General features: G+C 42.0%; 1 protein-coding gene across 5 annotated transcripts in view; it reads right to left on the bottom strand.

Annotated features, from left to right (window-relative positions):
* Positions 1 to 15,569, bottom strand: part of LOC148832802 (uncharacterized) — a 76,424-nt gene that overhangs the window by 50,543 nt on the left and 10,312 nt on the right. For 3 of the 5 annotated variants that reach the window (XM_088918489.1, XM_088918490.1, XM_088918486.1), the window contains exons 2-4: positions 13,794 to 13,831; positions 9,216 to 9,415; positions 6,201 to 6,251 (exon numbers count right to left, since the gene is read on the bottom strand). In XM_088918489.1, coding sequence (XP_088774615.1) covers positions 6,201 to 6,251; positions 9,216 to 9,411 — 247 coding nt within the window. In that variant the 5' untranslated portion in view covers positions 9,412 to 9,415; positions 13,794 to 13,831. Of the gene's footprint in view, positions 1 to 6,200; positions 6,252 to 9,215; positions 9,416 to 13,793; positions 13,832 to 15,188; positions 15,297 to 15,569 lie in introns of all 5 variants that reach the window. The other 2 variants (XM_088918488.1, XM_088918487.1) reach the window with 2 other exon arrangements.

Consider the following 15,569-nt stretch of genomic DNA (forward strand, 5'->3'; position numbering starts at 1 on the left):
TACTATAATCTAATTATCAGACAACTATGGGAATGTCCCATTTCTGAGAACTTGTATGATGGCTCTTTTTCTCTATTTTTTTCTAGAGACCCTGTCCAGGGTTATCGACTGCATCTGAGAGGTAAGAGTGGTAAAAATCGATACGCTCTTCAAGACAGTCTTCAAAAAAATATCCCTAATAGCTCCCTGCACAGCCTCTCCAGATACACACGGAGGGAATGCGAGTGAGCGAGGCGGGGAATGACAGGGACAGAGTGAAAGGGCGACAGAGACACAGAGGGAGAATGCGAGAGAAACAGAACAGACAATGGAACCTGTGTGCATGAAGCCCAGCCACCCATTCACAACCAGTGCGAACATGAAATCAGTCAAGCATCCCGGTGGAAAGAAACAATGCAAGAAAATCAACAAGCAGATGTAAAAAGATATAAAGTACCACAAAACAAAAACCTTAAGGCCAATAAGTTAGAAAAGCCATAACTGTGCAGCGAAGTGTTGGTATTAGCAGCGTTAAGAGGTCCCGGTGCAATACAGGCAGGAGGTTATTCGGTGAGCAGCAGCAGTCGCAGGAGCTGGGCGTCTCCAGTAGCGGCGCAGGAAGAGAGCTGGGGAGGGGTGAACTGGCTCACTGGGAGACGCTGGGGGACAGCAAATACAGCCGAATGTGCTCCGCTCACTGCCTGTCCGGCCCATTCGCAGCCCCTCCTTAGTCTGTCCACTGTGGCCACTCGCGTGCTGTTCACTTCTGTCTAAGACAGGTGGCCCATGTCCACAAAACCTCATCCACCTCACCGTAGCATGAGCCCTGAAAAATGCCTACATCCCGCTATTCGAACACAACCATTTTCATTAATCTGCTCAAATCTCTCCATGACATACATTACAGTGCCAAATAAAATATTAGTGACAAATCACCTTTAATACTTGAATTCTGGAACAGACTTTTACTAAATCATAATATCAATTACCTAGTGCTTTTTCTGTGGTTAAACTGAAACGATCTTTGGTTAAATTTAAGTCTTACGTGATGTGACTGTAAGAAAACAGTTTTCTGAGTTTATTTTATGAGACATTGCTAAATACGAAGCACTGCAAACTAAACAGAGTACTCTTTGTGCAATTACTACACAAAAATTCAGTTATTGAGTAAAATAAAGACATTCATTATAAATAAAAACTCATACCCAAAGAACAATTAATAATAGTCTTAAAACAAGCCTTACTATTTGAAATCTGTTTTAAAACCATCTCCTATTAGTTATTTATTACATGTACAACCCAAATTCTGTGATCTGACTTAGTCAGGTTTGCAAGCTGTCCATCCAGCTAAGTAGTATGGGTATGAGACACAGCTTAAAAAACTACATACTAGACAAGAGGCATGATTACAGTTTACCAGAAAGGCATGATATTTTCTATCCCTCTGATTTAAGTAAAACCTGGAAGACACTGCAGACGAAAGCTGACATTCAAATTGTTTCGATAAAAAGCCAGAATGTCACTGACCCTTGTTGTTTGTCTACTTGAAGTTATAAAGTTAAACGGAATAATTAAAAAAATGTTCAGAAATTTTCCAAAAGTCCAATCTCCTCATTAAAAATGTACTTCACATGACGGTGGGGGGCTTTTGTGATTTTAGTGGTATTACCCCGATGGCAGTCTGCAATAAGCACAATCGTGTGCGAAGCCAGGAGTAGTCCAGGACGCATGGACACAGATACAGCTGGACTCACTCACTCTCCACTGCAGCTCTGGCCAGCAAGCGGGTGCAAGCATTTCTGTCAACCTGACAGACAACCGAAAACAACTACAGTTGCTGAATCTTAGCTTTTCTCTGATTATGTCAACCAATGTTACACATTTTAACCTACAGGCAGATATGTATGGGTGATTTAAGCACTTTCTTTCCATGTATCCTGCATCGTACTTGTACACACAGTATAACTAACTGTCCTGTCTCTGTGTCCACTGTTGAAATATTTGCAATCCACGTAATATTAGTCCATAGCTCTAATGTTCATAGACTGAGTGTCTGCAGACTGCCATTGATGGGCTCCCTTTCTGCAGTCATGTCCTTTCTGTCTCTCATGTCTGTCCACATGTTCAAAGGTATCCGTCTTTCCACAGTCCCCATTTTGGTGTTGTACTGTCAACTCACTGAAGATGGACACGCGGACAGGGCGGAACCTTCACAAGCTAATAAACTGCATCTTGTCCGTGTGCTGTGGGCTGGCTGTCTGCCTAGTATAGGGGTTGGGATTGACTGCACAGGGTTTTAAGATGTAAGATAAAATCTTTGGGGCCAGTGTGTACCAAAACAGGGAGTGAAATAAGGAGAAGGAGGAGAGGGGGATGGAGTTTCCTTTGAGCTCTGACAGTGTCCCCACAAATGCAACAGGGGAAAAGGAGGAAAAAACTGGAAGAGACGGAAAGGGCCAGGACCAGGCTTGAGAGACAGCGGCACGCTGAACTGCTAAAGTGGAGGGAGGGCAGTGAGAGGAAAAAAGAAAGGTGGCGTCAGTCCATCCTTGGGGGGTGACGCCACTTTAAACTGCTTGAATGGGGGGGGGGGGGGGAGAAGAGAAGGGAGAGAAAGAGTGAATCGAGGAAGCGGGTGAGAGGACCGAGGAAAGAGAGAGTGAGAGAGGGAGGGAAGAGAGCAATGGGTTGGGCGAGAGGAGAAAATGAGAGATTGTTGGTTAGTACTCAGCCACAGCAGGCTCAGGGGAGCTCAGTGCCCCCAGGCTACTTTCGACACACTGCGGGCTACAGCATGCACTGCCCCTGTATGCCAACATGCAGCCTGAAACCCCTAAACTGACTCCCAATGCCATCATCCAGGGTGGTAGGGTCTGCTGGTCTTCATGTCAAACCTTTTTCAGTCAGTAACATTTTTATCGAAAAGCCTTCTACTACTGTTGATTTAGAGTCTGTCAATCACTGGACGTTCTAATTCAATCCACTGCAGGAGTTAGACACAGCCTGCTGAACCAGACAGGAAGGTGCAGTGAAGGAGCTGCCCAGATCTAAAACATACTGTGAGTAATGGGCCCTGAATCAAGTGAACTAGAATTACTAGGGCAATACAGGTATTTAAGGCTCGGTGAGTTGTATGTCCTAATACAAGTTTGGATAATTTGTTCTCAGTTAAAAAATTAATTGTGCAAACAATAAGTCACGCCCAGAAGCCCTCCGGGATCTGAGACAGAAGCACTGTCCTAAACCACAGCATGCTGGCTTGTCTGTTTTCATCAGACCATGCAACAGAGGCCATCAGTCTATTCCACACAACGAGGCATGCACACACCACACACTGGCATACAGGCTTTAGGTACAAAGCCTGGCTGATGGCACCAGCAATCACAGGACTGAGCTCATGCTGCCTTAACGGCCCATAACCACATGCATAAAGTAGGCATGCAAGTCTACTGCACTAACAGCAGACATATTAATCTTGCCTCTCTGCACACACTGGAGCTGACACGATGAGCAAGGACTGGCCTTAGATTTTAGAAGCTACTTCAGTCTCAAGTAGCTTAAAGTTACTTTAACGTTAACGCTTCATGTTCAAAGCAAAATAGCCACAGGCGAGATTATATATTTGAATTGTTTAATATCAAACCAATCACCACTAAACCACTTAACTGTGGAATCAATCCACTCCACATGCAGTCCAAGAAAATCTCCCCATTACTCAGCGCAAGGGCCCTCGGTTTGAGTCCATCTTTGGGCAACTGGTTGTGTGGGGTTTATGTGCTCTAACTTTGTTTTTACGGGAGTGGTCACTGAGTTTCCTTCCATATCCAAAAGACATGAGGGTAAGAACTGACTGGCTATTCCCTACTATCCTGTCCTGCAGAGGAGGTGAAGGTTTAAGGGGATTCTAAAGCTCCAATTCCCAATACAACCATCATTGGCTATGTCAATGGACACAGAATGCACCAGGCTATAATGCCTCCTCTGTTTTGTGGCTGTTCTGAAGTTCTGAAAGCATCTTATCCTGCTCAGACTGGAAAAAAATAAAGATTTCCAGCATGGGGGACAGGTTGGCTCTTGTTTTTTTGTTTTTTTTGTATGGGTATTCAGTCTGGGTTTTCACATCACTACAACAGTGTATGCAGAGGGCAGGTGGGGAAACTTATATATTCACCTCACCACAGCAACCATAATACCCCCCTACCCCTTCCAAAAACATCAAATCCTTCAAACCCAAACCCCAGCGGGACACAGAGCTTGAGCAGAACTGAACAAAAGGGAAAATAAAAAATAAAACAGACCTCAAATGATGCCAAGCACACAATACCACACGGTGTCACACAAACCCACTCACAGACACGGGGCCTTTCTCCACCTTTCGTGTAACCTCCTCCATCCAGCAATGGGTCTCTGGTTGAAACCTCTCCCCAATTCCCTGCACAGCTCACCTCCTTTCCTTCATACTCTACACGAAGTGCATAGGTGCACCTCAACACCAGTCCCTTCCACACACCTCCTTACGGGTCCAAATACTGAATTCTGGCACCACAGAGGTCAGTCATAGCTCACACACCAGGCTAACCCATACCCAGATGCTGTCTACACTGCACCCCTCTCAGTAGGGGTGATTTAAAGACAAAGGATGCTGGAAGGTCTTGTGGCGTTTCTGCTGACGGACTGTGGGAAACCCATCACGAAGAACACAGACGTAAGCTGCCACACGCCAAGATATTTGAGACTTCTTTTGAGGTTTCATTTCATAAACCATAAAGGATGACAAAGTGCTACAACTGTTTAGCAAGATTCCACTTGGGTCCACTGCAACTTAACACTGAAAACAGCTCTTGAACTGTAAGAAAAAAAGACAAAGCTCCTACACAACCTTAGTCTGTATGTTTGCTTCTGGCACCATGGAGAAAACACATGCAAGCGACATAGGTTTTTGTTTTTTTCCCTCTCACCCCAGTTGAGTTAATTCTATCAGGTTTACAAAGAAAATTATATAAATATTATACTCGATCCTGTTACAGTAAAACCAAAACTCCACGGTGGAAGAGTCGCATTTTTGGATAGCAGGTTTGTGTTGATTACAAGCAGAAATATTCTTTGGAAGAGTTTATATCAGGCCTCATGTTCAAATCGGAAGGCCACGCTATGAATGAAATGTCATCATCGGCTGTCTTTAGTGCCTGGTGTCCAAGGCTCTTCATTGCAATGCAGCAGGAAATGGCAGAGGATTTGTTGGAGATGTTCGACATCTGATATTATAGCAATACACAACCAACACCTCGACATGCAGTCTCCTCTCTGCGTCCCTCTTTGGGTTAGAATAGCACAAAGGCTTTGCTTTATATTTGCACTATTACATTGATGGAAATCCACCATCAATCTCCGTCAGTGGGTCTAAGATCTAAGTATTCAGGCAAAATCATTTCTTAGTTCTGTATGTAACAATCCTAATGATCGGAACAAGAGGATTTACTAGTAGGACCCAAAAAGTAAGGACCACAAAGTACACACCTTTCTGTGGGACTACTAGGTTCATGTCTCAAACAGCACACAGAAATACAATAAGATGGTTATTACTAGAGTTATGTGAAAGCAGTTCCAAATTATGTGAGAGGAAAATGAATCATTATCATCATTAAACCTTTCCCAACAGGCATGTGCCAAGACATTTTAAGGTTCCTTTGTTCATTAAAAACGAATCCAGATGTTGTCTGCCTTTAAAGACAGAAAAAATGTCCTTCTTGGAGAGACAGAGCTGAAGAGGGGTATCCAAGATGAAAGTTATATAAAATTAAATTTAAATGTAGGAGTGGCAGTTGTACTGCTGGTACTGAGAAAATAAAATTGTTAATAAATGCAATCAAAACAGTCGATGAGAAGAGCATACTACTGAGTGACTGTCTTGGTGTGATCCGTGGCCCTAACTTCTCTCTGAGCAGTCCCAGGCTCTCCAGAACCCAATTTAGGAACCCCTTTCATAGCGGTTTCTGAAACGCCCATGAGACTTCACAAACAGGCAATACCCCAGGAACACAAACAAACAGGTCAGACACGCACCAGATTCAGAAACTACAGAATTTAAAAGCTGGCAAAAATTAAATAAAAAAATACAAAAACAAAACAACATAAGAGCAAGATGAAGACGGTGAACAGGAGTGTGTCCCCAGGGGTAATGGGTCAGAGGGGTCAGAGAAGGACTGTGGGATAGTTCTTACCAGATTTCTCTGCTTCCTGCTCTCCATTTTCCAACACAGGCTCTGCACCACCTGGACAAACAGATAGGACACACATTGCTGTGCATCATTCAGCAATCTCAGTGCCTCAAGGCAACGCCACACAATGCACCTGAAGAGGACCTGCACTGCCTCCCTCATTCTGCTTCTTCTCAGCTCTAACTACTGAACTGCAGCTAACCTCATTCACACTGCTTCTCTCTCTCCGGTTTTAAAACTAACAACATCTAACTCATACACTGCCTTCTGCCCAGACTCCTAGATCTAAACATACTGCCTTCTTCTTCTGGGCCATAAGCTTTAATCATTGTACCCACCCCCACTGCCTCTCTCTCCCCCACAGTCCCCAGCTCTAACCACTGTTCCTCCACTTCCTGTCACTCTCTCTCCCATTCCTCAGCTCTAACTGCCAGGCCAGTGTCCCCAAGTGCATGAAACACCCCAGGAGGAAGTGAGGACACAAGCTGGTCACTGCTTTCTCTGCTGTAGGTAAAAACTAACTGACAGATTCTCATTTGAACTCTTGCCCACTGTACCTCATCCACCTAATCCCTTGCCTACATAAATCTCTCAGTCATGTTTATTCTTTTCCCCCCTTTATAAATAATTTCTTCACTCAAATTCAACATTTATTTGAGAAATGTCTTTCTAGTAAAAAATGAATTATGAAGACTTAATATAGTGTAACAATGTGAGGAAAAACTGAAAAAAATCCAGAATACACATAGCATCTCCTCTATCCACTCATCAATATAATGTGTCAAGATGGCTTGCCACCCCAGTTGTAAGGCGCAGAAGTTAGCATTGCTGGGGCCCTGGGTTCAATTTTACAACTAGGATGCTGTCTGGGTGGAGTTTTATGTTCTTCACATGTTCACATGGGTCTCCTCCGGGTGCTCTGGTTATATTCCACAATTTAAACACATACGGGTAGGTCAACTGTCTTCTGGGAAAACTGACGCTGGTGGTGGTGGTGTGAGTGTGTATTGTCTGTGTTTGTGTCTGTGTCTTCCCTGTGATAGACCTGCGTCCCCTCAGGGTGTACCCTGCCTTGAGTTCGTTCTTTGCTGGGATAGGCTCCAGTTCCTTAACCCTGTAGTGGATAAAGCGGTTAGAAAATGGATGGATGGAAAATACAACTGAATTTCTTTAATCACACCTGGAATAATTATTACAGTTTTAGCCTCGACATCATAAAAAGATAAAGCTACAGAGAAACCCTGGAAAACAGCACTCAGACTTTTCTAAAGGATTAAGGGCATGTGTGATAAGAGCAGAGAGAAGCCTTTCATTTTCTAAGAGGAATTAAAATTGGTCTCAGTTACTTTAATTTTAGATCAGCAAGCAGAACATCACCAACACAGTTATTTCTCAAATAAAGCAATAGCTACTTTTGTGAAAAATTGCACGCTAAACAAAAACGTGACTATTTCCTATGAATTGTCTAAAGACAGACTATCTTTCTATGTAGAATGACAGTTTTATGTCAAGGATTTAAGCTTCTTTTCTCATGTGCAGGATTTTCATATTTACTTGTCGAAGCACTGATATCGCATGCTGGTTTAACTATCACTTTTCACACATTTTCACTCATGATAAGGCATAATGTTCACTCTTGGGGAAAATGATCACTAAGCTCACACAACGATTAAGGTCTGATAAAAAGGTAAGCAATGGACTGAGAATGACAACGATACTTCATGTTCATCAGCTCATGCGTGGTCCCATCATTTCCACCACCAGATTTTTTGCATACTATTACGAGGGTGCCTGCTTTGTGTGAAAAAATGTTTCATGGCAAACCAAGTGCATGTTATTCAAGTTATTGCAGTATTGACAGGTTAGGCTCTACAATTACAATTTTGTTTTTAATTTTTACACAAAATTACTAATGCTTGGATAAGTTACCAATAGCAGAGGCTAAAATGCTGGGATCTTTCCAAATCTGGTTAAATTATGTGATACTTAATAGGAAAACTTAATAGGATTCATATCATACTTATAGGAACAGAGCTCAAAAAGATAATTAAATCGTGGTTAATAAATGACCAATATCTACAGGCTTCTACACTTGTAATTTTTATCTTGCCATTTACATTAAGCATATTAATCCACAGTGATGTTTTGCCCTTTTTATTACCACATGACCAGCAAGTTTACTTGCAGCTCTCTGTCCAGACATCATGGTTCAAAAGTGCAAAACAAGGTGAGAGTCAGGGCAAAAATGAACAATACCAGAAGAGCAACTGTACTCTCGATCTCTTTAGGCAAGTTCTTAACTGAGAAATGATAACCATGATGCATTTCGCCCCAGGTCATAAAACCAACTTATTGATTTTTAGAGGGTTTTTTGCAGTTTTTCAGCTTATTCTCCTTAAATGCAACATTGTATCAAAGAAGCAGCACTTCAAAGAAGTATCAGTCTAAGAGCCATTCCTGTTGAGTATCAAGGAAATGTTTGTGAAGGCCCTAGTATGGGCCATATTCTTTTATATTTTAAATACAAGAAAATCTAATTAGATTACAAAATTACATAAGAGAACAAAAGTATACCACAAAAGATATACTTTTATATATATATATCTTTATATATATAAGCAATATATTTAGATTCAACAAAATGATCCATCAGTCAATATCATTGTGTGTTACTAAGTAATTCTGAATTATATTACAAAGTAATTATGAAGATATAATTACATTTTAGTTTTAAAATACATGAATACAGGCCAACCTATTTACAAACCTTTTCTCGGTAGTGTACATGACTTCCACTGACATTTTCAGAAACAGCAGATGGGGATTCTTGGATCAACACACTTAAGTCAATAATATCCTATTTTATTAAAACAAACTCTAATAGGCTAAATCGGCTGTTCTCATCACCCAATGGTTCATGCCCTTATCACACCCTTCAAAATTAATCATACGCTTTCACTGCACAGCGCTCAAGGAAAAAGCAGTCACATCTTCCATGTTCACATCTGTCCCACTCACCCTTGCTCTTGCCCTCAGGTGCATTGTCGTCCTTGTCCAGCAGAGGGTGATAGTCACTCCTGCCCACAGTCTCGCCCACCTCATCCTCGAAGCTCTGTGCCTCCAGTGATGCCACAAAGTCTTTTTCCACTAGCGCCTCGGAGCCTGCAGGGGGAGCACTGTCGCTCAGGGCATCACTCAGACTGAGGTCTGCCATTGTCCTGCAAGGACACAGTGCACAGCTGTATTACTCTCATTGTGGAAAGAGGAAGATTGACATGTTAACCAGACAGCAGCCACAATTCACACATTAGATAAAGAACCAGAAAATAGGAGAGGATTTCAAAACGTAATTTAAAAAAAAATTGAAAGCATCACAGTAAGCAGGATGTAAAGAGAAACTATTAATTTAAGAGTAAGACAGCAGACATCAGGACATTTCAGCGACCCTTGAACTTTGCCTCTTGCCACACAAGGCAAAGATATTTAAATAAGACTCTGCACTTGAATGGATGCGAAAATACACTTTCATTACAGCCGACCCAATTCAACTACTACATAAGATCTCAAGAACACACTGACACAGGCAGTGTTGCACAGATTTTAAAAACAGCAGCTGAGGCAAGCTTGTTCCCTTTGGTGTTCCGAAGTAGGGACATTTTCAGAAAATCAGAGAATCACTAGAGGTACTCAGATACAGAGATAGCCTCTAATTATGTTTATTAATGCAATATGCTGATGTTGGCAGTATAGCACACTGAGTACAATCCATGTGAGACAATGACCCACTTTAGAATCTCATCAACTTTTTATGGGATGGGACTACAGCTCCGCATATCTCCTGTAGGACACAGGCTGTTTTAGCTGGTCAGCAATGTGTCTCTGTGTATAAGTGTTTCATTACGTAAGCACACCACTTCTGCAGGTCACTGCCCAAAGAATGGAGAAAGGGGACAGTACTACCACTCACCTATGATTGAGCGTCTGTAATGACTTCAAAAGTTATGGTGTTTCCTTCAGATTTACAATATTCTATCATTGTTGCTATTTTATTTACAAATGTTTGGGTCAATGAGGGTCAACCATCATACCGTTTTTGTAAAAATTAGGTATTTTGGCAAAAAAACAAAAAAGGTCATATCTGGTAAAACTTATGAACACCATTGTAACATTTACTGAAATGAAACATCAGGGCAACAGCTGGAATTGTTCTTATCATCGTGATGTGCGATCCAGTGCCAGTTTCACAAGAAAGAATTCTGGTGTGAACCTCATCAGAGTATCAGAGCCTCAACTGACTGAACCAACACAACTCACTGTAACTGCACAGTAGACCCACAGGGGGAGCTGTATTATTAGGGCTAACGAAGAGAAGTGCTACCTGTCATAATCAACAGTTTATCTGTTCAAAGCTGACAAAAAAAAGGATTTCACGTAAGCTCAAGTGGTCAAGCTGCACTCTTCCAGAAAACCTTAAAGAAGTGGTCCACCTAATCAGTTCTATGGAGGTAGTAAAATATGCATATGACACAGGCAGGGTCTAACAGATATTCGTATATCATCCATCTAACCCATCTCAACCTCCGACCATCTCTCTAACCCATCTCAACCTCTCCACCTCTCTTCACCACTTTCCCTATTGTACCCTACTCCCCTCATCACCTTACTTTCCTTTCACAGTGGGGAGGTTCTGTGCTCTCTGCCTTTCACTCTTGCGCTCTCAGTTCTTCACTTCTCTTCCCTCCTTCTCAGGGCTGCTGGAGTAAACGTACAATTCCATAGTCATCAAAGTCTCAATGCCATTCTTAAACATGTCACTGGTCTTTTTATCCCAAATGTCAAACCAGGCTTGTAGGAAACAGAAGTCGTTTTAAAACCCCTCGTTTATATGGGTAGAAGGTGAAAATCCTGTTCCTGAGATCCTACAAATATGAGCTAAAATGCAAATTAATTTGTTTGCCATTTAAAAGTTGCAATCTCCGGAGCAGCTATTTAAACCAAGTCTGGCCAACCCAGTTGCTAGAAAGCCACAGTCCAACAGGTTGAAATCACAGGCTAAATTCTGCAACTCAAGCTAGTGGTTAAGTGTCATTAGCTTACTGCAACTAGTGTTTTCCCAAATGTGATGAACAACTGACACGAGAGGGTGCATCCTGAAGTTGGAAAAAATTCCCCGCATGTCCCTCGGATCTGTGAGGTTTGGTGTGGGGCTCACTGTTCTGACTACTTATTAACAGTAGGTCAGGTAAAAGCAGAGGTTTCAGTGTAAAAACATAAGATGCTCTAACATACCATCTGAAGGTACAAGGGCCATACTGGTCTAACCAAGCTAATAAATGGCAAGGAAATGCAAAACGAGCAGGTTACAAAAAAATAATACATTGTCAATAATTTAGAAGGACTAGGGAAATTATTTCTTAAAGCAAATTAAAAATTATCGGGAACAAAACCTTAACAAACTGGCACCAGGACCAGGTACTCTTAAAGTAGCCAATGCTAAACCCATCCAAAATTAAATTTATTTGCTCTGTTTGTTGTAATTGTTGATCAAAGAGCAGAACAAGCTGTTTCAGGGCTTATGAGGCCATTGCTGATCCTCTGTGCTCCGCTGCTACCTGGGCAGGTCACTGTCAGTATAAAAATGATCAAACTTGTCTGCTATTAGCTGGACAGGTGTTAGAAGTGGTTGAAATAGTAATATGAAGCACCTTGTCCTATAGGTCTTTTTTTCCTAATCCTTCTCATTTTTTGGTTTCTTGCCCATTGTCGCTCTCAGTTCATCTCTCTCTCACCACATTTCCATATTGCAGTCGTACTGTATCTAACTCCTGTTCTCCATCTCAAAAGAACTGAGGCTTCAATAACTTAATAGACAAATAACTGTTGTCATGCAAAGGCTAAGTCAGTGTTGTAAACATTCTATATACATCCGTCGGTGTTACTGAAGCCTATTTTAATTCATTTGTCATTGCTGCTGTGCCCAGTCAGCACCAGGCCTTTTATGGAAGCTCTTGCAATACTCTGGTACAGTACGGTTTTGTTGCACCTCTCTCTCCCTGGCAGTGCTGCTCAGCAAAGCCTCCACCTCCCCCCAGTGGAGAAGAGGCTTACTGCAGGCAGAGAGGAAGGGAGGATTTCAAGGGGAAGGACAATAACAATGAGAGAGACAGAGGGGACTGGCAGAAAGGGATGGGGGATTTGACGCTTTTAAGTCACCTATTTGGTGAACAATCAATTCAACTTCAAGAAGGCAATTTGTGTTTTGATGTCATGATAATATTGAAGAACAGACGCAAAATAGGCTCCTTTAGTCTTGTGCAAACAGTTTGCAGTGAAGGAAACGGCATCTCTTATCAGGATTTTCTCAAGAGAATAAAAGGTTCCACCCAAAGCAAAAAACACGAATGAATGCAGAGAGTTCAATATAGAAAACAGAAACTGATGCCTAATGATGAGAGAACCAAACTGTTTTTAGCTTATCCATTAAGTAACTATGCATTCTAAATTATTAATACATGGGTTGTTGTACTAATTTGCTTGGTAAGTAATAGATCTTTTTGTACATTACTGAAAATGGATTCATCCGTGCAAGCAGCAAACATACTGTGATTAACTGGATGATGGAAATAAGTATTGACACCCTCAGTTTGATCTAAACTTAAATGTCCAAACTCAGTTCAGCCAATTTATCAGGAATCAGTATTCAGTAAATTAAACTTAAATACTATGAGAAAGGAACCTCCTAACTTTCACACTGTCATGTCTATAACAGTTACCCTTGGACCTACAAGCTCAAGCAGAGTGCTTCAGGCCGCATATAAAGCCCCAAACGGCAGGTTGGTTTCCATAAGAGACACCCCTCACATGACCAAACAGAACTATTAAAACCACAGAAACGCATGGCTTTTAAACGGTAAAGGAAAGAGCTGATGTGCTCAGGCTGTGCCCAGACACAGAACAGAATGCGTAGGGCGAAAAGGCCAGCCTGTGCCAGAGCAGGAATGTACCACACAGCAGGAAAGAGAGGAAATAAACAGCTAATGATGAATTATTCTCATTGTTTTGAGTGTTCAGTCAGCACAGCATAGTGTGAAGGTTATAACTAGAATAGCTAGAAGTACAGTACAATACGGCAAACCTCATTAAAAGTGCAGTGAGTACACATCTCTCAGAACTGCTGCAAATTCATAGAATGGAAGTCACATTTCTCTGCACTACTGTACGATGTATTTTCAAACTCACAGTCCTGACCTCAAGTAAATGTTACAAAACTTATACCCATCTCTCAGCACAGAGAGATACTACTGGACTTACTGGACAGAGAGATACGATACTGTCTGGATTATCTCCTTTCTCAATTTCAAACTCAATTGCAGAACTCTGATCATGACAAAGTGTATCAAAACAAAATCAATTCTAACTCCAGTTCAAAAGACAATAAAAGTGTCAAAGATATTCAGAGCAATTGACAGAGCCAATACAGAACTCTGCTATGTATTTTAGAGCAGAGATGAGTGAACTCTCGCTGTCCTGCGTTGTAAAAAACCCTTCTGGATTCACAGAAGAAGGATGAGGAAGGAGCCGAAGAAAAGCACATACCGGAGCAGGAGGAAGTCGGCCCTTGATGTTCTCTGGTTCTGTAGAAATCAAAACCATTGAAAGAGAGTTAATCCCCCTGTGGGGTATGAAGATGACCAGCAAGATCACTTTAATCCTGCTAATCTGTCATACTCTTACCTCTGTACCTCTATGCACCCCCAATGACTGCCTACATTCCATTGGTCTACTGTTTAACAATGTACAGTGTTATTGGAAATGCTGTATATTCCCTTACAAAGGGAAAATACACAATTCATCAGGCTCCACAGATATTTAATTAATATACCATACACAACATTATTACAATATAGTTCAGGTGGGTAGCTGCATCAGCATGCGTAGGCTGCAAAGGAACAAGTAATAGGTTTATTCCATGCTGAAAAAAAGAAGAAAGAGAACACAACGTTTCGGCCATGGAAAGAAGGTGTCAGAAGAAGAAGGCTCCACGGCCGAAACGTTGTGTTCTCTTTCTTCTTTTTTTCAGCATGGAATAAACCTATTACTTGTTCCTTTGCATTATTACAATATACTGTACCAGGCAAATGAAAACCTCTATTTGGTATTCTAGGTGACCTGATCACCAGACATCTGGCAGAAATGCAGCAGTATATTCCAGGTGTTAACAAAAAACAAGACTTGCCACTATGTGGGATACTAGTAAGGCAGGTGCACATTCTAATGACAATATACATACAGTTTCATTCTGAGTAATTTCACAATGAAATGGTGGAAGGGTGTTTTAAACACCCTGCTACTCTGCAATCTGCAGAGGCTGAGCAAGATGAAACATGCCAGTGATGTGTTCAGTCTTTCACAACAGGAAAGACTTGTATTCATTTGTAATACAAACCTGACCCCACTATTAGCAAGTGAAAGCTATATAGCTAAATCGATTTGATAGAATTTACTATACTTAAAAAAATCTTTAACCCGATACCCAATCCAGCACCACGATTCTGACGCATAGTGGATGCGCACTGGTGCTCACTCTCTGGCAGCCCCTCACAAACGCAGTGGAGGTGCACAAGTTTGGTATGAGTACTCCCGAGCCAATCTAAAAGGTGCTCAAACACACTTCGTTCTCAATGTGACATGGCTTCACCTTCCACAGTACTCATCCAATGTGAAAACCACACCACAGTATGTGGCATTTTACAGCCACAAGTCGGAATGGGCAGTTTCAGTTTTCCCTTTTGATATTTTTTTTAATCACTATTTGCATTATACCCATACTGTTCAAAATAACCAACTGCGTGTGTTTCACAACTCGGCCCTCGACTACGAACTCCAGGAGCACACACAGGTTAGAATGAGGCAGTGCAGAGTAAATGTGGAGGGTCCTCTTTCCAGCCCACCTTTAAGCCTTAACACGTCACAGGTGCCACGGCCGCGTACCTTAGGTTCAGTGCCAAGAGACCACCCCGGTGCTGTAACCCCCTCTGTAATCCCACCTGGATGATGTAACAGCGGCTATAGGGCGCCAGAACGCTCACCACACACCAGCTATCAGTGGGGAGGAGAAAAGAGTTATGAAGCCAATTCACAGAGGGGGATTATTAGGAGGCCATGATTGGTAGGGGCACTGGAAAATTTGGCCAGGACGCCGGGGTTACACCCCTACTCTTTTCGAGAAACACTCTGGGATTTTTAATGAGCACAGAGAGTGAGGACTTGGGTTTGACGTCCCATCCGAAAGACAACATCTTTTTATAGTATAGTGTCCCTGTCACTATACTGGGGCATTAGGACCCACATGGTGAGCGCCCCCTGCTGGCC

Source organism: Atractosteus spatula, chromosome 6, assembly GCF_055471065.1.
Source record: "Atractosteus spatula isolate fAtrSpa1 chromosome 6, fAtrSpa1.hap1, whole genome shotgun sequence".
Classification (NCBI taxonomy): domain Eukaryota; kingdom Metazoa; phylum Chordata; class Actinopteri; order Semionotiformes; family Lepisosteidae; genus Atractosteus; species Atractosteus spatula.